This window comes from Lottia gigantea (assembly GCF_000327385.1).
Source record: "Lottia gigantea unplaced genomic scaffold LOTGIsca_26, whole genome shotgun sequence".
NCBI classification, from domain to species: Eukaryota; Metazoa; Mollusca; class Gastropoda; family Lottiidae; genus Lottia; species Lottia gigantea.
The window spans coordinates 1,284,159-1,307,778 of record NW_008708797.1 but is presented as its reverse complement, the minus strand read 5'-3'; the positions used below and the strand labels follow the sequence as shown (position 1 = coordinate 1,307,778).

At 31.0% G+C, this 23,620-nt stretch overlaps 3 protein-coding genes across 3 annotated transcripts; 1 reads left to right on the top strand and 2 right to left on the bottom strand.

Moving 5' to 3' along the window:
- Positions 1–126: 126 nt before the first annotated feature.
- Positions 127–2,165, bottom strand: LOTGIDRAFT_117541 (hypothetical protein; the record flags this gene model as incomplete). Its single annotated transcript, XM_009055989.1, has 6 exons — positions 127–219; positions 505–646; positions 933–1,041; positions 1,440–1,499; positions 1,758–1,910; positions 2,066–2,165. Coding segments are annotated over 6 exons (657 nt in total), but the record flags the coding sequence as incomplete, so codon positions are not given.
- A 669-nt stretch (positions 2,166–2,834) lies between these two features.
- LOTGIDRAFT_160797 (hypothetical protein) lies at positions 2,835–11,055 on the top strand (the record flags this gene model as incomplete). The annotated part of the gene is made up of 18 exons (XM_009055988.1): positions 2,835–2,945; positions 3,345–3,503; positions 3,839–3,960; positions 4,366–4,468; positions 4,963–5,105; positions 5,348–5,558; positions 5,713–5,854; positions 6,181–6,320; positions 6,600–6,836; positions 7,391–7,555; positions 7,958–8,070; positions 8,304–8,476; positions 8,528–8,602; positions 8,873–8,958; positions 9,267–9,380; positions 9,852–9,934; positions 10,069–10,231; positions 10,942–11,055. 18 exons carry the CDS (start codon positions 2,835–2,837, stop codon positions 11,053–11,055), a joined length of 2,454 nt encoding a protein of 817 aa, XP_009054236.1.
- On the bottom strand, positions 11,046–20,885 carry LOTGIDRAFT_188880 (hypothetical protein). Its single transcript, XM_009055987.1, has 12 exons — positions 20,787–20,885; positions 19,812–19,867; positions 19,088–19,200; positions 18,749–18,823; positions 18,301–18,441; positions 17,864–17,941; positions 17,238–17,324; positions 15,093–15,173; positions 14,651–14,757; positions 13,759–14,105; positions 13,474–13,635; positions 11,046–12,974 (listed from the first exon to the last, which is right to left on the bottom strand). The coding sequence occupies exons 1-12, from the start codon at positions 20,867–20,869 to the stop codon at positions 12,835–12,837; spliced, it is 1,470 nt and encodes a 489-aa protein (XP_009054235.1). The 5' UTR covers positions 20,870–20,885; the 3' UTR covers positions 11,046–12,834.
- Between the last annotated feature and the right edge of the window lie 2,735 nt (positions 20,886–23,620).

Here is a 23,620-nt window from a genome sequence, read left to right as displayed (position 1 = left end):
TACAATCACATATTGCCTTGATATTTCCCCAATATTATTGAATATTTGCTTTATTGTAGATCATAATTGTATTTGTGTTATTCCTCAGTAAGGTCACTACTACTATATGTATAGTGTAAATCAATTCTATAAACTTACTCTAGTGTACCAGTTCATTAAATATATCTGTTTTAATGACATTTCATCTTGCATTTCTTCATCTCCACATAATACTTCTAACTACAATTAATAAACATCATTTTAACATAGATCTGTTAGATCCCAAACTAATTTTGATCACTTCAGAGAAATGGCTGAACCTACCCATTCTAAACTGGCGTATATTTAAATGAGAGAAAAAAATCTGGTTAAAATATTTTTATAACTAAAGTATCTGGAAAAATTGAAAATTCCCTTCCCTGAATAGGTAAAACATGTCTGCCAAAAGAGAATTTGAACATTGCATGCACTTCTGACCAGCATTACTTTAGATGTAAGTATTTATTACAGAATAAAATGAAATACCTTGATATTATTAGTTAATGGTAGTTTTTTATGTAACATAGATTTGATATGAGATACTAATACTCTTATAGAACATCTTACAAACTTCTTCTCTAATGGTTGTAACTGTATCCATCTACCATTATGTTGAATTTTCTGTGGACTGGATATATAAAATACATAAAAATTTAAATTCAGAATATCATTGAGCTAGACAATGCCTCACTCTTTTGAGCCCACTTTTAAATTCTAATTGCTAACATATGTATCATATAAAGAATTGACAATTAATAATATGATTAATGTGGTATATATCATTTAAATTATGTTTTTTATCTCACACATTGTCATAGCTCAACCTATCTTGGAAGATTGTCTAAACAATATGATTTTCAAAGGACAATTCATTATTATTATATGAAATGTGTTTTATGAGTAGATATACAAACCTGTATCTTTCTAAACATAAACATATCTGTTCATCATATTTATAAAGATGACCTTGTGGATTATTGATAATGCTAGATAATCTTGGTGCTAAACCTCCTGGTTCACAACCTAAAATAGATAAATAACATCAAATTTCTAAATGAGTCAAAAACTATAAGTCAAAAAAAAAGAAAATTAAATCAAATAAAAAAAATAAATATGTAAAAAAATAAATAATTAAAAATATTAAATCCGAAATACCACTCAACAATTGATTATTGAGCACTACTTTAACAGTGTGATTTTGTTATTATTAAATAAATAATTAAATAAATAATTCAATAAACAACAAAATAAATAATAAAAGAGATAAATAATGACATAAAATAAATAATGAAATGAAAATTAATATCACAGATTAAGTTGTCTGAATATTGCACAGCATGAAACAGTGTTATGTTTTGTTATAATATTTCTAGACTGTGAATATGATTAATCTTGAAAAGTTATTAGAGGGGAAGATCTACCTTGTGTTTCTTGGTTGGCATTCCTTGTTCTGTTAAATTCTTCTCTCTTTTTTTCTTCATCTTAATTTTTAAATTAAAATATGGATAACAAAAGTATGCATAAAAATTTTATCTAAATAACCAATCTGTAGATAAAGTAGTTAATAGGTACAAAGAATTAAATGTCTTAGTATAGATTGAGGTTTAGAGGGGATACTGGTTTTTTTCTACAGATTATATGGTGATTAGGCCAAGAGCCAAGAACCTGCTGGTTAAGTTGGGACTTCGGTTTACAGAGAATGCAGTTCCAAGGGGTTTAACTGTAGAAAATAAACTTACTCTCAAATAAATGAGGTACAAGTTTATACACTATATCTTGTAATGTGCGGTCAGGCCGAAGAAAAAACACTGGTTGAGATTCATGTACTTTGACACTACATTGTGGACATTTCTTAGAACTCTGTAGATATTTTACTATACAACTTTTACAAACTGAAATACAATAAACAAAAAAGATAAAAATATTAATGCCTTCATTATTAAATTGATCATGCATTTAGGTTTCATGACTTGCTGGACAGTTATTTATTTGCAAATAGTTACCACAGGATAAGACCATCATGTGTGAGAAACATGTATAAACTTACATGTATGTAAGCATTCTGTTATAGTGGTTGCATCAATAAAATATCCAGCACATAATGAACATACGATATGTGGATTTACATCTCTTATTCTTATCTTTAATGGTACCTACAACAAGCAGAAAATAATACATTAAATTCATCTCCAACATTGCAGGTTGAGTAGAGGAGTTCCCTGCTGAGATCGATCCCTTTCCTTAAGCAAGGTACTCATAACAGAACACAATCCTATACATTGCCATTGGTATAGACCTTTGGTCTATAGAGCTTGTCAACCTTCTCAAAAGCTAACATAGATGTTCCTAATGTCACAAATACGGTGTAAACGTTGTTAACCTAAGATGGGTGGCTAAGGAAAAATCATTAATGTGATGGTAAAATAAAAATACAACAAGATGTATAATTCTACTTTCTACTTTCGGTTTGTTTACCTCTTCTTCTTCTGGAATAATAACTCGAATTGGATTAAAGCTTTCTCTAGCCTTCTTCATGGCCAAACTATTCATTGAAGCTATTTGATCTACACCGATTTATTATAAGAAATAAATCAAATGACGACTTTTACTGAGAAAATAGAGATATCAGCATTTTTATGAAAACAATAACAACAATACAAATTTGCAACCGGAAGTTTCCAACTTGCATGCTCTAAGATTACCTCCCTTGATTGGAATTCTATTCATAACTCTACGAAGTCATGTGATAGGAAAACGAAAGTAGACAAGATGATTAAATTAGATATCATGATCAAAACATAAGACTAAAAATCAAAATGAAATGCTTGTTGGTTGTTAATCGAATGAACGATGTTCGATTTCTTGATTTTGATGACGACTTTGCCCGTTTTGTAAACGAACAGGCGATCGAAATTGGTTTACTGCAGGTGAATTGTGAAGAAAACATTCATCAAATCAAATCTAAATAGTAGTAAACATATCTTATGATATGACTATATTTGAATACTGTCATAAGGACTACAACTTATTAAGATATTTTGGGCACCTCTACTTTTTGACCCCTCCCCTACCTGTTGGCACTTGGTAGCAGTTCGATGCAGCAATAGGGGCAATTAAATACAGTATGTGCTGTCGGATTGATCTGAAAATCAGTGCAAGCAATCATGTATCTGTCAGATTGCCAAGTTGCGTGGCGATATCGCGATTGGATATGCGATAGAGCATACAGCCAGGACTTTAGTGATTCAGTCATTTCATTTTATTGTTGTATTAGAATACTTAGATGGTCAGTTACTATAAAGAAAGTTTATGAATTTATTTTGCAGCCTGAAGATCATGGGTTGGATGCTTACTATGTTGATCCAAATGTTATCATGCAGATATTTTCACCACTGGTATTATCACAATGGTTTCTTATAGAACAAACCAAAAATCCATGTTCCTCTGTAACTTGTGATAATGGATTTATATTTGTATTCAAACAGGTAAGCAGTCATACCATGATATGATACGTATTGTGATAAAAACCTATCATTATACAATACATATCGCGATATGGGATAAAACTATTTATTACTTACATGTGTAATCCTACTATACCAATACAAAGAAAATCAGGCCCATGTAATAATTGAATCCACATCACACATACATCACAAACATGTATTGTGGCAAGTCGTATTATGATACATCGATTCACCAATATATCATGTCAGCACTAGTGTAGATACTGACAACTTAATGGAACAACTTCTTTCAATGAAATAGAGAATTCATTGGTGAAAGCTATCATCATCCAAATTATAAACTTTTTTTCTAGATGGATGATCTATTGTTGGTGGCTATTAATGGAGATGGATCAGAAACTGAAGAATTATTAATGAAGAAAATTCAAATGTTTTTAAGATTAATTGGTTTTTTATTTGGCCCAGCAACAGATGAGTAAGACATTCGTGTTATAACTGTTAAATATATAGAATGCACGAGGGAAATATGTTAGAGCATAAGGCACCAACTATTGGGATATTGAAGGAATATAGTGCAGAAAATTAGAAATACATGGAATTGCCTGGAAATAACAAAAAAACAATAGTCAATCAATCTAGCAACTAGAACATGAAAATGGCTATTGATTTTGGTCACCTCTTTGATTTCAAATAATATTCTGCATGAAAAAATACTCCATAGAACATACTTATGGCCCCCAGTCTCTGTAATACCAACTGGTAGGTTTGAATCTCTGCTACATACATGGTAAAGAAAAATGTCTAAATACAGAAAAAACTTATGTTATCTGTACATCAAGTTATATTTGCCTTCTATCAATTGTTGCTATAATCATTACAGAATTGGCAGATATGAAGATAAAAAAGAAAGATGGAATTTTTTAAGAAGATTGTTAGAAACTTGGATGAAATTGTGTTGTGATGAACAGTCATTTCTTGTGGAGGTAATACCACTTTCTCATGTTATTTACTTTATACTACACTGTTTGGTTATTTATTCTTTGATAGTGTACATTATCTGTTCTATTTGAACTGCTCTTATTTATGTCTTTAATTGTCTGCTGATGTGCATATGCATAAATAGTTTTGCTTGTATATACCTCGGGCTGCAAGGGTTTAGTGAATTAGACACTGGCTTGCTAACCAGAAGGTTCAGGGTTCAATCCTGGCATGAGTCGAGATGACTTGGAAAAATTGTTCTGATAGGACAATAAAACGAAGGCCCATGCGCTACAGGCTGTGCATTTTAAAAATCCCTAGACAGTTAAAAATTAAATTTCGGGCTAAATTTCAATCATAGCACACTGTATGGCGTTGCACATCTTCATTAGCCAATTAGTTGCAGAAAAGTAGGGCGTAACTCTTCATTTCATTTCATTTCATTTGACTATATTTGACCTTTTTTACATGGCACATCAGAATTGACTTGATATTTCAGGCTGTAGAAAGACTGCATGTTAATCAGGCTTTAAGTGAGAAATGTATAGAATTATTAGAGGAAGGAGTAGAGAAAATACAAAATATACCAACTCATCATGCTTTATTACTAGTCAACAATAAGTTACTAGCTTTGTATTCCAAGTAAGTTGTCTTCACTAGCTCTGTATTACAAGTAAGTTGATATCATTAGCTCCGTACTCTAATTCAGATGTAACCTGACAATAGATTTGTATTGTAAATGAGTTGGATTATTAGCTCCACATTAGAAATGGAGAATGTATTTACAATCTCTGTTGTAATATAACAATGATTCTATCATGTACAAAAATATGTACACGTATTTCAATGACTAAGTTTCTCAATTGACTTATTTCTTTTTTCAGTCGTGGTGCTAATGAACTGCAGCCAGCAGATATCTTATCTATTATATTATTAGCTAAAGATGTCTTCCCGTCTAAAGAGAGATTAGAAGATCTATTTTCAAGGTCCTACTCTATGACTCAGGCAGCCGGTCGCACTAGTCATCAGTGTTTACCCTCTACAGCTAGAATGCCTACTGATATTGGTGATGATAGTGAACCTGAAGATGATCAGGTACAATTTTGATTTTATTTGATCATTTTTGTCATTTGTAGCAAATTTTCCTCAATATGAAACCCTTAAAACACAGGATACAAAATTTATAATCTTTGTACCTTCAGTTATCTGAATTGCCATTTTTTTTAAATGTTTTACTTATTATTGACAGTATCACAGTGCTCAAACGACACCTAGATCAACACCTACAACTAGTGAAAGTTCAAGGTCATATGATAAAGATGGTGGCCAGGACGTATTAGATGGAAAAGATGGTAATGAAGAAACTTCAGCAGATAGCAGACCTAAGTCAGGTATCTCATATAGAAAAGTGATTTGTTCCAATTGCAATGAAATGAAATATCTTATTGTTTGATCTTGCATTAATCTTATTAAAGGATACAAATGTAATTGATAACAGTCAGGAATTAAGATATTTTCAGCTCAACAACAGTGAAATATATTGAACCCAACGTAATTTGTTATAATCATAATAAGAATTATCAATTTCTATGTCCTGTATCATACTATTTTCATGAATAAGCATGACATTTCAATTACATTTTCATGTGGAGATTATTTTCATTTTGAAACCTGTCAAGTTATATTTGAATTTTAATTAAAAAGCATTCACTTTTAGTCTCACCAAATGACCAAAAACGCTCACCCTATCCTCAAGTGTCTACAACCCATGGTGGACATGAGTCTGATGTATTTTTCACACCAAAAGATGATGTTAGATTAGACAGTCTATATAGATATATTCAGAATAGTGACACTGTAGGTATTATAGTTTGTAATGCTTATTTTTGAATGATTATATGTATCCATGTTTCACAGGATGACTTTATACCAGCTTTTCCGAGTATTATCTCTTGATAATAGTTATTGGCCATGATTCATCATCTGGATAAACAATTTCACTTTGAATATGTGAAAGATCAACAAAGATTCTTTAATTCTATGAACATCAGGGATCTACATCTCTTACTGTAGTGACCTGGGGCAATCATTAATTAAAACTCTATTATAGTCCATATTATCTTTATTGTATTCCAGCCATCTCAGAGCAAAAGGACATCACCAGAATTTTTCAATGATTATCGCCGACCAAGAAGTAATACTGCAGCTTCATATGATGAGAGTATAAAAAATACCAGACCACTTCGATCAGATCATGTGCCAGAATATTGGCGTCAGATGATATTTCTACATACAAGACAATGTGAATATTCACCTCATCAATTACACTGCACACAAATATTACCTGGTATAGTCCTCATTCTAGTGACAGAGGTAGGTTACTTTAGTCTTCATTCTAGTGACAGAGGTAGGTTGCTATAGTCCTCATTCTAGTGACAGAGGTAGGTTACTATAGTCCTCATTCTAGTGACAGAGGTAGGTTACTATAGTCCTCATTCTAGTGAAAGAGGTAGGTTGCTATAGTCCTCATTCTAGTGACAGAGGTAGGTTACTATAGTCCTCATTCTTGTTACAGAGGTAGGTTACTTTAGTCCTCATGCTAGTTACAGAGGGGGTTACTATCGACCTCAATCTAGTCACATAGGTAGGCTACTATAGCCCTCATTCTAGTTACAGAGGTAGGTTACTATAGTCTCATCCTAGTCACAGGGATAGGTTACTATAGTCCTCATTCTAGTGACAGAGGTAGGTTACTAAAGTCCTCATGCTAGTTACAGAGGTAGGTTACTATACTCCTTATCCTAGTCACAGGGATAGGTTACTATAGTCCTCATAGTACTTTTGTGATTTCTGAGTAGTATTTTATACAAATAAAGAAATAGAAATCTAATTTTAACTATGCTGTGAATGTTGTTTTCTATTTTCAGGGTATCCGTGGTGCTGTTGCTGGAACTCTGTGTCAGATTTTTGCTATTTTAAAAGATTTATTAGCTGGCAAAAGAGATAAATTAAATAGAGGTCAAGGTCAAAATTTATATGATGTTGTAAATTCCTTATTAGCCAAAGTTCAAGGTCATTTGAAAAAAGTCAGAGTGAGTAACTTAATTGCGTGGGTTTAAAGACTCTTTGATGAAAGCACCATAGATCCAAGCCTCCCTTGAAGCGTCTGAGAGGGTTCCCCAAGAAAATTTTGAAAAATAGAATTGATTCGATCTTAACTACATTTTGAGGCAAAATCGGATAAAAAATGATATATTTAGATAGAAATGAAGTAGGTGTACAATTCATCCTAACATGTTTAGAAGTGAGTTTTTCAAGACAGACTCTTACTCTTTATCTGCATCACTTACATAAGTTAGGATTGAAATTCCAGTCATGCCCTTGAGTTTTAGTGGCATGTAAGATATAAGACCTAGATTTGGCTCTGTATTTCACATTTTCATGGAATATTTCTTTTATTTTTGCTCTAAATTTGCAATTTTTACTTTTTTTAGGGTAGAAGTCAGCGTATTGTGTCAGAAATTAAAAATCGTTGGGAGAGTGATGATTTAAAACAGGGATTGTTTAAGTATTTAGAATCAGATGCTGGTGTTGAGGCAGATCCATTGTAGGTATTGCTTATATGATAGCTGACTAATATCCAGCCCATGGTCTTAGGGGGTGAAATCTTTCAAAGGGGGGGGGGGATCAATTATTTTACTTGAAAGTCCAATTAAGATATACAGCACAGGATATACAGAATGTACATTAGTAAAATGGTCAGTTAATGTGAACTTTAATAGAAGATGTTTTAAATTTGTTGGGCGTGAATTCATCTTTGAATTTAACCTTTTTTTTCAGAATAGAAACAACTCTTTCTGATTTATTTCGTAAATTAAAGGAATTGTTTTCACTATTATATCTATCACCTAAAGGAGTCAATGAGTCTATAAAGGAAACAATACTGAGCTTACAGAAGAAAATAAAAGTAGAACTAGCTGATTATAGAGATTTTTTAACTGTCAAAGCTCAACGTAATATACCTATGACATCATATCCTTTGTTTAGCTAATATTACTTTACAGGTCGTTTGATGCAGGAATCTTTACATAATGGATCTGTCAGTGTAATTGAAGCTGTTCAAAATAGAATAAAAGGAAGTAATGATATATTCTTACATCACAGATAAATAGGAAGTGGGAATTTTCCTAGTATAAAATGGCTTCCAAAACCTAAATAATTCAAATAGAAGTTTTGTAATGTCTTCATTTTGACAGGTTAATGTCATGCATGTTGGGACAAATTTAGATGTAATATATTTTGAGTAATACACCCTTATTTTATCCCAAATGTTTTTTTGATTTACTTTTCCTTAATAAATGATAAATATATAGAGGAATTTCCTGGATTGGTTCATTTTATCTATATAGATCGTCAATCTCATCAACTAACAGCACCATCATTAAATATAACTAATGATATACTTGATGATCCTAAAGAATATATTAAAGAAAAGGTGGGTTGCACATCAGGGTAAATGGGATTGTAAAGATCAGATATCTTTGATTCCTGTAATTATAAAATTACAGGTACTTAATTGTATATGCCATCACTATGTCAATACTTGGATTCAATGAATTAGATTTTGAAGCGCGGTGAGGTGAAAAAAGCACATTATATCATTTTGTCCAGAAGAATAGATATGCTGTTCAAAAACAATTCGAGTCTCTGAAGGATGTTACCATGGATATTTGTAGTCATTTCTGATAGCCTTGAAAACATATTGCATGTCATTTCATGTTTTATTTTTTGTATATTCTGTAGATATGGTCAAAATACCAATATGCCATGTTAAGATTAAGTGAAGGGTATGTGACATCAATGGTTCAAGATGGAGATTTTTATTTTTCCTATTTTCTGTGGTTTGAAGACAATAGAGTGAGTAATTCCAACTGACGTTTCTGTCAATACCATTATCTTTATTAAAGGTGGAAATAAACAATGTACAGTGCAGGATTATGGATACAGTAGAAAATGGTAGAAGTGAATCGTGTCTGCACTGTGTCTGGACCTGTACCTCGTGTGTTTACTTGTTCTATTTTCTACTGTATTTCACAATCCCCCACCGTACACTCTAGGGCTTTAAGGGATACACTCATCTAAATATTTGAGGTATCAGTTACCATCTGATAAAACTCAATTTGAGCTAAATGTGGAACTCTTCAGAAATAAGATACGATGTCATTACGCTTCCCAGACCAAACCATAATTAACATTTATGGAGTTACTGTCAATATTATAATGTCTTTGTTAAATATGCACATAAGAAAGAGAATAAAGATACATGTGGCCTAATTGACCGGGTATGGTAAATATTAACACCACTATATCTTTGTATTGACATTTCAGGGTTCACCATTACAAATATCTGAACCATTTAAAACAGTACAAGATTTACCCCCACCTGGTTTATTAACTGGTCCATTTTATAAGTAAGTTTTTCACTATTTCTTAATTTCTAATGTAAATGTCAATTTCCACGCTAACCTTGACATCTCATGATGTGATGTGATGAACTTCAAGATTTGAGACCTTGATAATTTTCTCCTGAATCTGTTCATTTCAGATTACTAGTCAAACAGTGTTTTCCAAACTATGTCACAGGATCAGTGCGATGTTATGAGTTATTTATGATGCATATAGGATTAGTTAAACCACAGTATATAGCTCTACATTGTCAACAACTAGCTCGTAAATTGTGGGATATGTCAGGAGAAGTCATGTCACATGTTAGTTTATTATAATATTGGGATCTCACTGCTGTACACACAAGCATTTATTTTCCTGGGTTTGACAATTTGGACTATGGTACAGATTGTTTTTGAGATATCACAATAGGAGTTGGAGCTGATTGCTTCTGCCCAGCTTCAAATATTGTTAATTTGACTTCCATTCTAACTTGAATTTGATTTTACGTCACAATTATAAGTTGAATTTATTATTGAGTTGTATCAAACGGTATTAGTTTAGCCTTATTATGGTGAAGAATACCTCTTGGCTGGAAAGGAAGAAAATCATTGTTACAATTATCGTGTCCAACCATGCCCCCATTCGATGTGTTACCATATACATCTATCCTGTGTGACAGTAAGACATTAAAATTGTCATTTAGGAATTGATCTTTTTTAATTATCTATCTTATAAACCAGAGGCACTAAGGATAAACTTATTTAAACTTACATTTTCTGTGCTTACTTTTGCAACTAAGAATAATCCACGGGCACAATTTTTTTTCAAGAGAATAGATTTATGATATGGATATACTATTGTTGTTAATTTTATTCCAACTGTTTTTATACTTTAATTACTAATTGTTATTGTCTTTCAAATTGTTTATGAATGAAAGAGATATTTGTTCTATATGATAAATATTATATTCCATTGACAGACTTTTTTTAAAACAAAGATGTACTTTGTTTTATAATCCAAATATTTTCAGTTCATAACCGATCTCGCCAAATCCTTCGATCACCGTGAGATTAGAGCCATATCTGTTGTTAGTGTAGTGATAAGTGTAAACAAACTAAGTAATACCAAAAGAGTGACTTTATAAAGATGACTTTATTAAAATATAAATGTTGATCATTATTACTTATATATTATTTATGATTTAATTTCCACAGATAAATAACATAAAAAACAAAGAAATGAAAATATTAGTTAAAAAGCTAAATAAAGATAGATGTCTATACAAGTTTTAGCAATGATTTCAAGTCAAGTTGAAATATTTAGATTCACCTTGGATATGATTCTCTGACCACATCAAAACCAATGTCCATGTATGCACGTTTTAGATTCTGTTACTGAGCTGGACAAAGCAAAAAAATATGAGTATACCATATTAATTTGTTCAAACCATAATCTGGCTCAAGTATTTCTTGGATTCCATGAGTCAAAAATGTTAATTAGGAATTTGAATGGTGCACATAGAAAAGACATGTGTCCCTGATACAAATAAAATGTCTAGAATCTCTTTATATGTGAACAAACATATCCAAGGCAAATGCAGATTCAAACTTACAATCAAAGGAACCTAATGAAGCTTTTGCAATGCACAGCACATTTTGAAATAATAACAATAACCTATACCTAAATAACAAAATAAACAAAATCAGTGTTGAAATGAAGTCATGTATAAACCAATATGATTCATTTACAAATAGATAATATAACTAATGTTCCAGCATTAAACCCTTTCAACACTAGCGTTACTGGCCTGAAAACTATGAGATATATACATAAGCAGCCTGTAAAACAGCTGTAAACATGTGATGTCCTGTAACACTTAACATCATACTCTCTAAGATGTGTAAACTTCAGAGTTCAGGGTGAAGGGTAAATTAGTTCAACTGCTACAAAGAAAATTTCTTATCTGTGTTAGGCAATATTTGGCAAATTCATATGCTTCATAGCATTTAATATGTGTATGGTAAATAATTCTTGTATCACTAGTAAAATCAATTTGATATGATGATCTCCATAATTTAGCTGTCATGTCATTATGAACTTCTCTATAGAAAATTTAGAAATAATATTTGATGCAATCTATAGATTAGACATACAATAAGAATTCCTGATTAAATACTGAAAACAAAGAGACATTTTCATCATAGAAATTGAGAATTGAAAGACATATCATACACCTAATATGACATTAGAAAGATACAAAATTTATACAGCTGATAAATATATGTAATTATCTCTTAAAATAATAAATACCATGATATAAAAAACATGAATTTACCACGAAAAACTCTGACATCTTTCATATATCAACCTTTTTTCAACCTTTCATTTATTAAACAGAGTTTATTTCTCTTGAAGTGTTAGTAGGTTAATCTTTTAAAAATTAATCTTTCTAATTTATAATAATAATAATCACTTCGCTCAACCATAATTCAATCTAATATTGACTGGTTTGATTTTTTTATATAATATATTAACTTTACTTCAATCTTTTCTATAAACCCTGGTTTTATCTTCATAATATTATAACTTAAATTCATTCTTTTTAATCTTAGATAAATGGAAGAATATTCACACTTCAGGAGTGAACTTTCACTGATAAGGAAGTAATCTTTTAGATTTGATATGAATAAAAAGACAAGGCAAAGTGATTTTGTTAAAAACCTTGAAAGTATGCCTAAAGCTTGTACATATCCTATTGTGACCAAAGTAGAATTGCACTAAATCTGGTAACAGTATCTGAATCAAGAAAAAAAATGGTTGTAATCTACAATACTTTAAATAAATCAATAATGACAAATTATATTGATAGCAAAATGGAAATTTATAAAGTTTTTAAAAATATTTATCACATAAAGTCTTGATTTTATTCATTAATTTCCACATAATTGGCGGGAAACATTCCATGGTGTCCGTCTGGTGATGTACCTAACCACCAACCATCATCTATCTGTTCAATATTAGTTATAATATCTCCTGGATCAAATGTTATTTCTGTTTCATCAGCTACAATATATCAAATATTAGATTGATTAAATCATTTCAGATATAAAATCCTCATCAGGAAAGCTAGTTTTGAAAAAGTAATCTTTGAAATATTTGACTTTGGGTGTATTAGAAAAGTATGTGAACGGGAGCTAACATGGCCTTATATATTGAAACCCCTTTTCACCGGCAACCCAAGCAATTAATCATGGTCACACACAAGTACACATATTCTCGAAAAGATCTTAGCACAAGGATGTTCTAGAATCAATGTTAGAAGATAAGAACTTTGAACATTCTAGCACTAAGATTGTTTCAGGAATACGTGGCCTGAGCTTTGAGGCATAGGACTGGAAACCTAACTTATTTCTCACTTTTCAGAAAAGCAGTCCTTTTCAGCTCTTGGCCATGTCCAAAATAAACAGTAATTGGGATGCTCAAAGTTACAGAGAATTATGTTTGGCACGATTTAAGTTTTCTGTGGTTTGAAAGCAATCACAAACCTCTGTTAATTACTTACCAGCCTGGTAATCATACAGAGCTGTAGCTGTTAATCCTGTATCTGAGGTGGTAGTTGTTGTAGGTGTTGTATCATCATAAGATTCTTCTTCTTCCTCTACAACATTTGCTGTTACTTCTTGTTGTTTTGGTGGTGATGGAACACTTGGTTCTGATGGTTCATCTACAATGAATACAGATGTTTTAAATCCCTAGCTTCAATCTAATGTAAGTGATCAAATACAAATTTCATAGGCAAGTTTTCAATAACCTTAATATTAATCATTAAGGATAATGCATATCTTACCATCCCAGCCTTGGTCTCCATCTTCTTCATCAGAGTCTTGTCTTTTAGGTAGTGATTCCTGCAGTAAATTTCTGGTTTTAGGAAGATCAGAGGGAGCAACATTGGCACTTGTTCGAACTGGCTGCGGCAGTTCATCTTCTTCTAGTTCATAAACATTTTTTTCTGGTTCAGGTTCATAAGGTTCTGATTCTGGTTCATTTGATTCAGGTTCTGGTTCTGGTTCTGGTTCCGGTTCAGGGTTACTTCTAGGTGGTTTTGGCGGGTCACTCTTAGGAAGCTCAATTGGTTGTTTGCGTGCTGGCTCATCTTGCTGTGTTTGATTTTCAAGGAATGTACTTTTGAGTTTTCTAAAATAAAGCAATTAGGATAAAAACCATGTAGAGATAATTTAGGAAAATCGAAACATTTTGTGCCAGTCATTACCACATATGTAATGAATGAGGTTTTGTTCAACTTTGCTTAAAGGGGCAGATGCACCATACTTTTCATACTTTAGTCTCAGAAATGGAAAACCAATCAGTAATAGTGTTCTCAGCTCACCGTTGAAATATGAGCCTTAAAATTAGTGTCCAAAATTATCTGCATTTGAAAATTTAAAAAGACGAGTCGTCCTTTCTTGGGATTCTGCCATATATAGAAAAGACAGCTATAGAAATAAGTTTGAAGTTTGAGATACTTTTGAAGGAACTATGCGATTTTTTGTAGTACTTCTGAAGACTATTTACATATATTCAAGACTCATATCAACCCCCCAAAATGGCGCATCTGCTCTTTGAACGATATTTGAGGAAAATGGACCTATTTCTGATTCTCATCTGGTCAACTTCTGTCAAATAATATTTATTTGGGGCCAGGTTAGATTCAGTAAATAACTTTATGACTAATTCAGTACCTGGGTGGTGGGGGACCAGTATTACTAGTACCACCAACTTGTCGAGATTTTTCTTCAAACATTGATCTTGTACCACTTGTTTTACCACCTACCAATGATTTAGCTTCCTGTAAAAAATAGCCAAATTTTCATAGCATTTACTTTTTTTTATAATATTTTGAAACAGAAATGGTCAAAACCAGCATTTCATTATTCCAAATGATGACTTTTACAATGTAAACCTTACTGTGTAAAGAAGCACTATGACATTTAAAAAAAAAAAAATTGTCAGGATAAGGAAACTAGTAATTTTGCCTGTCTTTTATCTACTTCTAATGTATAGTGAATAAATGGAAGCAAAACACAAAACAACGCTTACCATTTAGAATAAATTCGAATCTGACATTATATTTTGTAGAATATATTTCTATATTATTTATATATTGTAGAAGAAATAACTTACAGCAGCTCTTTCTTTACGTAACTTTTCACCTCTTTGTCTTCTCTGTTCATCATCATTTGATATAGCTTTCTGTTCTTCTTCCTGTATATTATATAATAATAATATCAACCAAATGTGTTTCTAATGTTAAAACAGTGTTCAATTGTACTGATTGCAGATAAATAAAGACATATTAATAAGATGTTGAAACAAACTGTAATAACCTATTTATAAATTTCTGCTTTATAAAATAAAGAATAGTCATATTTATTTGTTTAATTTTGCAAGTACATGAATCATATCACAAGCAGTAGCTATATAATAAATTTTAAATATTAGGCTGCAGCTTGTGGAATGGAGATATCTTCTTATTCTGAGAAAATTTAGATATCCTACATTAAAAACATTCAACAATTTCAAGTTTTTTTTTTTTAAATAAGACATGAAGAAAGGTAATAAATCTATTTAAATACAAAGAAAAAACATTTGCAGATATAGATTTATTTTTACTTACAATCTAAATCTTTACACGATAAACATTGAATGGAGATAAGTTTTACAAAGGGGGTACCATTTTACCTGGTTTTGAGCTTGTTTCATTAAAAAATGATCATTATTCAACTAATCATTATAATAGAAAATCATCCATATAATAAATTACAATTATTAACAGTCATGAGTTCAGTAAATATTACCAAGAATTTTTATAGTTTATCTACAGATTGAACCACTTTTTAACAATTTCAATCAAAGAGAGGTGACTTATGGTGTTTAGAAAGCTGTTAAGAAAAAAGCAGACAACTGAATGTGTGGCATTTTCAAGAACACAAATTACAATAGAAAGTTAAACAAGCCAACAAAGGAACAGTAAACAAGAGAGTTATCAAAATAAGTTAGTAGCAATAAGTGAAAAGATAAAAGCATTATTATATCAACAAAACAATTTGATACTGAAAACAGTTAGATACTGAAAACAGTTTGATACTGAAAACAGTTTGATACTGAAAACAGTTAGATAATGAAAACAGTTAGATACTGAAAACAGTTTGATACTGAAAACAGTTTGATACTGAAAACAGTTAGATACTGAAAACAGTTAGATACTGAAAACAGTTAGATACTGAAAACAGTTAGATACTGAAAACAGTTTGATACTGAAAACAGTTTGATACTGAAAACAGTTTGATATTGAAAACAGTTTGATAATGAAAACAGTTTGATACTGAAAACAGTTTGATATTGAAAACAGTTTGATATTGAAAACAGTTTGATATTGAAAACAGTTTGATACTGAAAACAGTTTGATACTGAAAACAGTTTGATACTGAAAACAGTTTGATACTGAAAACAGTTTGATACTGAAAACAGTTTGATACTGAAAACAGTTTGATACTGAAAACAGTTTGATACTGAAAACAGTTACATATTGAAAAAAGAAAATCTTCCCAAGAACTAAATAAAAGAAACAACAGTTAATAGAGTAAAAACATCCACCATATATAAACAATAATCATGCGCATTTTACCCATTTTCTTTTTTCTTCTTCTTTATTGGTTGCATTGGCTAGTTGTTCATTACGTTTATGTTCACTGACTTTTCTCATTTTCTCAGAAATAGCTTGTTCTCTTGCTTTAGCTTCTCGAACCTTTTAAAATGATTACATGGTTAGGTTCTGGTTGGGATAAAGTGCAATTAACAATGTAGAAAATCGAACAAAAACCTGGCTGAAGGCTTTAATTTCATTGCAATAAAATGGTGAAAAAGAAAAAGTTTTTGTTCAATATGACTACACTGTTTTGACAAGTTTGGATGGAATATAGCGTAAGGATAATTTGCTTACAAAGATATGACAGGTAAAATAGATAATGGACAGCTGTGCAAGGGATTGGGATAATATTTTGTCGAACTAAACAACTTTTCATTTTTTCACTATTTATTTGTTCATGAGATTAATAGAGTTTTTCATCATTTTTTGACGTTCACATTTGGTGGAATCCCATTTCAAGATAATAATCAGAAACTCTGTTTTATTGTGGAATATTGATTCCTCGGTAGCAAAAACTTTTTTTTTTTACGTTCAAAATCAGGATGTCATTTAAATGAAGCTATTGGTGTGTTTTTAAACTTTTATGATACAGGGAGTGAGAAGTTAAAATATTATCATACCTCTCTCTCTTTCCTTTCATTTTCAAGTCTCTCAGCCTCAATCTTAGCTTTGTTTTTTTCTTCTTCCACTCTAGCTGACTCATCTTTCTACAAAAAAACAATTAACAAGCTAAGTGTCAAATATCAATTTATGTAGGCTTCTCATTCCAAATAAATTTGAAATACTTAAAGGGATTGTAATAGGTTTCCTAGCCTGATACAAATAAAAAGGCAAGAAACCTCTTTTTCAATCCCTTTAAAATTAACAGTGAGAAATAAAAATAGAGGAAATGTAAAAATTCAAATCCTGAAACTAAAGAGATTTCACCAGTTTTTATATGGAAATTTAAGTATTACCATTTATGTTAGAAAACTGGGATTATTTTGATACTAAAGTTTAACAATATTGTTTGATCTTGAGAAAAAACTAACATAACTAGTGGAAAATACATTGTTTTTTATCCTCTGTTTATAACCTTTTTTAAGACTGGCCCAGTGATTCAAGTCTTAATGAAATTTCAAACAGAAGAGATTTCTACTGATAAATTTTGGTGTGCGGTGTACAATGAATTGTTACAGAGACACTGGAATTATTGTGTGTGGAAACTTTGATACATTACTATACAATATAGCTTTCACATACTAACCTCAGTTCCAGCCCAGAATTTATCTCTAGTCTTGTTATTTATATCTCTTTGTGCAAAAGTTCTTTGGTAATTGGTTCCCTGAAAAAACGGAATAATTTAGAAATAATGTTGAAATGAAATTAACCTGGAGTTAAAAATGTTGTATACTGTGAAGTCACTCAAATGTAATATTGAATTGCGACACTGACAGAAATATAGTCCTGGATATATGTGCAATGTTCATTCAACTATAGATGAATCTTTTGATACTTGCTTAGGTTCTGGGAGTTTTATTACTTGAATCATCTGTCAAAAGTTCAACTATTAGAAATGTAACCTTGATGTCCAAAACAGCTCTCCTAAGCAACATCAACTACAAATTTTTTAGTTCTTCATCACATTATGTTGCAGCACAAATAATGAGTTGATAAAGGATTTTAAAATAATTATTAACTTACAACAGGAGTAGGAGCTTCAACTGGTCGTGCTTTCTCTTTATGAAAACTGTAATTAGAACCTGATGATTTGGCTACTTTAGTTGTTATTAAATCAGAATCTACATCATCATCAGTTCTAGCATTAATAGTTACATGAATAGCCTGAAATATATATATATATAAGATAATGAAAATCTATCACAGATATTGCTTAAGCATATCTATGTTTGTTTTTCTAAATATAATTGCTCTTATATCAGTTCTTAAAGAGAGGGGGGTATGTGCCAGCTTCATAAAAATATGACTAAATCATTTATCCTCATATTAAAAATCATTTTAATTAATACTGTTTGATATGAAGTATTTTCATTACTTTCACAATAAAAACCATAATAAATGTGGTAAATAACTATATATATTAACCAATCAATTTAGGCTATAATTTAATCAAAAATGGAATCATATTTACCCTAAAGAATGATTGAACATCTCGTAAATGTGTTGAATATTTTAATCTGAACTGATCTGGAGCGCCTTCACCTTGCTATAATGAGAAATTTCATATCTAAATATTTGCCATAACTTTTTTTATAACTTGCTGAAAGAAAGTCAATTGATTGAAAGTGACTTTAAAAGGCCTAAAAACATCAACAACTTGACGTGATCAGCATCTTGCAGATGGATGATTTTGCAGACGTTACGAATTTGATATTAACTGTAGAGGCCACACATGAATTGAATCTTAAAGAACAGGACAAAGAAAAATTTGAGAATTACATAAATAGTAATGAAAAATTCAAATTCTTACCCAATTAATAAGTACATATTTATATAAGCCTGTATTTGGATCAGTAACTCGACAATATCCATACATTATTTTACCACTGTTAAAATCATCTTTCATTTCATCTAAACCACCATCTACAGAACGAAAATAAAATCACATGAAACAGGCCTCAGAGAGCAGATATATCAATACAATAGAAACTAAGAAGAAACTGCTAAGAACATTGGAATGTTATATGTTTGTTAAACCTTTAGAAAGACTGTTCACTTAGAATCAAATAAATTTGTTTGTAAATCTTTAAGACTGCCTGGAAATAATAAAAGTTGATGTCATTTTCAAGAAAAAACGACCAAATCAAAAAAAAATATCATACACTTATTGCATAATTTATTAAATTTCATTCATTCCACAAGCTGTTTTTTTTCATTTCAGAAGTAGTAAAATTGAATGTAGGAATTGAAGGTTAGTACTTGGTGTATAAGGGTCACGTATCAGAAATTCGGTATCAAGATATGTGCTCTATGGTAAAAAAATTACTTTATTTTCACCTAAAGGGTGGATGCCATGTTGAAGTATCATAACTTGGAGACTTGGTTTAGATACTCAATTCATAGCCAAGTTTCGACTTTCGAAATTTTGGTTTGGAAACTTACCATGCCCCACTTAAACATGGGGTTAAAAAAAGTGTTGACTTTTAATATGACATGAGGAAAATCAGGATAATTAAGTATAAGATTAACCTTACCTCCAGTTTCTACAACTTTCAATGTACATGTTTGACCTTCATACCCAAATACAGCCCTGAATATAGAAATATATCATGATCATACATATACACACACTGGTAATTTACTAGCAATTTTAGGCTGTGATTGTGGCACCAACAATAATTATAATGACTCCCATTGGGGATGACAGTTGGGCAAAATCACACAAGAGAATAAGATTAGATTTCATAAATTCAAGCACTTGCAAAAATATCTCATAGAACCTTCCAATCCCAAAAATAGTATACTGCACATTATTATATTATCTGAATTTTTTTATCCCCAACATTCAAACCAATATGTGTCAGTTTATAACAAGCAACGACAAATTAGCCATACTGGTTGATTTCGATTACAGAAATGTGCTCATACTGCACACAAATCTGGTACAATATGTCTGCAGTGGTGTTTCAAAGATACATCAGGTGAAAGGGTCGGGCAGGGGCCACAATATTTTCTAGGGGGTCACAGATTATTTTTTCACTAAGTAAAATGAGAAAAAAATTGAAAATGGGGGGGCAAAGCCAGGCCAGCATCTTTTCTGGGAGTTCCATTGACATATAATCAATTATGAAATTTGATAATTGATATTCAAAATTAAAAGGAAAATACCATAATCGATTATTTTGATCATTTTACCCAGCCCTAAATAATACAATTGTTTCTTCAAGACCAAATAACAGACATATATGCATATGATTTAACAAGATTCTGTTGAAGCTTTGCTTCATATACAGATGTTATGGTAAAAAATGACCATAGGTCAGATTTTTGAAGACGAGCCCCACCCCTTTTTTGACTTAATATTTTGTACAATAAAAAGAGGAAGTAGAGATGACTATCTACTCGTCCAAGGAAGTTACACTCCACTTCAACATTTATCACACATGCATTAAATCCAGATATTTCAATTAAACAAAAACTACACATGGGTGCAATTTTGCAAATCTTACCAATCTGTGTCATTTTTATCATCAACAATGTCGTTGTAAGCTTTTAAGAGCGAATCTCTGTTTTTCTTTAAGTCGATCGCCATTCTGGATGACTGCCGGATGCGTACTACGTCATTTAAATTGCCTAGGTTTGTCTTATTCTTCAATGTACTCAAATTGTACACAAATGACAGAACAGAAAATTCATATTTGACAATTTCAGTACATGTACTGGTTTAGATTTGGATTCAAACCTTTATGATTGACTTGGCATCATCATGGCTAAAAAATATTCTAAACCTAATTTTATTCCACAAAAAGTGAATAATTGAATAATTGATCAATCTATGCTCTGTTGTCAGATTGATTTGTTCACCTAAAAAAATAATTCTGGCAACCCTTCTCAATGACGTAGTTCGTAATGTTTATTATGAATGAGTGAACAATAAAAATGAAAATACTGCCCGTCTGCAGGTTTCAATAATAAAATTTAAGTGACCTGGGCAGGTCTAAACTGACAGTTATTTTTTTAGTAAGTGAGTAAGTATTGTTTGATTTTAATGTTAATTAATGTTGTTACGTTGCAGTGCTGGTGACAGAGTGTGACAATGTTGTTAAACTAATGATAATGCCATTGTCAATAATTAAATGAAATTACAATCAATGTTATGTATTGTATTATTATTACATTTAGTAGGCTAGGCCATACTACTACTAATTCAGGGTTTCTTTCATGCTTATGATAAACTGTCATGCTATTCATTAAATAGTTCAATTTTTATTATCTAATATCAAATACACTTATGTTTTGAATTTTATCATAATTTTACTGAAGTACTGAGCCGGCTAGTCTACAGTACTCAGTACCGTAGCAGATTGATTTCATCTATTCAAGTTGCCATCTTCGTGTTGAGAACTTGGATAAATGTAAAATTTGAATTAAAGTGTCTGTGTACAAATGTCACAGTGTCCTTGTATTAGAAGCTTCATTAAAGCATTTTTCTCTCTTAAAATTTAAAAAAAAAAACAATTTGTTCATATTCATATATTTTTACATTGATAAGAGTGAATTGAGCTGTTGATGATGGGAGACACAGTCACATTACTAAACTTAATTGCAATATAAGATTTTGAAACCACTTGTTGCATGGTAGTATGGAAGACAATATGGTTACCCTCTAGTGTTAACAGTCTTTGAGTTTGAAAATCTGATATATGAACATTCATTAGGAGCCTGTCAGCAATATATGTCAACTTCCTTGAGTGGCATTTGATAATTGGAGAATGAATTACTGGACACAATTACATTGTATATATATTATTATCAAGCAATGCTATGTGTTAAAGGGACCAATTGTACCTTAGTCTCAAAAATGGGAATCCTTTTAGCCAAGCTAATCAGTAATAGTGTTCACAGCTGAGCATTGAAATTTGAGCCTTCAAGTGTGTCCTTAATTTCTACCTTGGCCAGAATCCTTTTTTTATACGCCCACATTATAATGTAAAGTCAAAACTTTTTGACGAAATGTTGGGTATTAAAGGATGGTATTTGATGTCAAGTTTTATGATTTATTACACATTATAATGTGGTCGAATATTGTCGTCGCCCCTGTCTGTCCGTCTGTCCACAATTGGCTTGTGAACACAATAGAGACAACAGTTTTTATTTGATTTGAATTAAATTTGGTGTGATCATTTATATTAATGAGATCTTGGACAAGTTCAAATTTGACGATCTTTCGATGAACGGTTTTTCAGTTATTGCCCTAGACTTATGAAAAACTCGTCAAAATTTGGTTGTGAACACAATAGAGACTACAGTTTTCATGCAATTTAAATGAAATTTGTTGGGAATATTTAAAATGATGAGATCTTAGACAAGTTCGAAGTCGGCTATCTTTCAACAAACGTTTTTTTAGTTATTGCCCTTGACTTATGAAAAACGCATCAAATTTTGTTTGTGAACACAATAAAGACTACAGTTTTCATCCAATTTAAATGAAATTTGGTGTTGATATTTATAATGATGAGATCTTGGACAAGTTCAAATTTGGCTATCTTTCATTCAATGGTTTTTGAGTTATTGCCCTTGATTTATGAAAAACGTGTCAAAATTTGTTTGTGAACACAAAGTTTACAGTTTTCATCCGATTTAGATGAAATTTGGTATGATCATTTATAATGATCAAATCTTAGTCAAGATTGAATTTGACAATTTTTTGATCAATGGAATTTGAGTTATTGCCCTTGACTTAGTAAAAACGCATCAAAATTTGTTGGCGAAAGAGGTGACAGTTTATGTCAGATAATGTGTGTTTGTTTAAATCAACAATATCTTGCACAAATTAATTGATTGCTTGGCCAACATTAATAGTGATGTAGTCATCTAAATAGTTGCCAAATTTGAGTCAAATTTGATGCTTAATTGTTAGGCATATACTATACTATTCAAATATGCATTAATCTTGAACCAATTACATAGTTTATCATATTGCAAAGTTGAATTGAAAACAATGTGTTAAGTTATATTTATATTGATATTTTTTCAAAAGAATTGTGATTATGCTATACAAATGGGGCAAATACATAACACAGATATTTGTATTGATGTACATATACTGTTTTAGATTCTAGTGTACATGTATCACATGGTAATATTGATTAAGCTTATATCTGACAGGTAAGATTATACATGATGTTGCATATTTTTAATAGCCCATTTTAAGGGTTTTGCTTGATGTAGGGTACATACTCTAGTTAATGTAAACTTCTACATGAATAGATCATTTTTTTATGAGAAATTAACATAACCTTGACATTTAAATAGATCTTTAACAAAAAGCATATTGTTTATT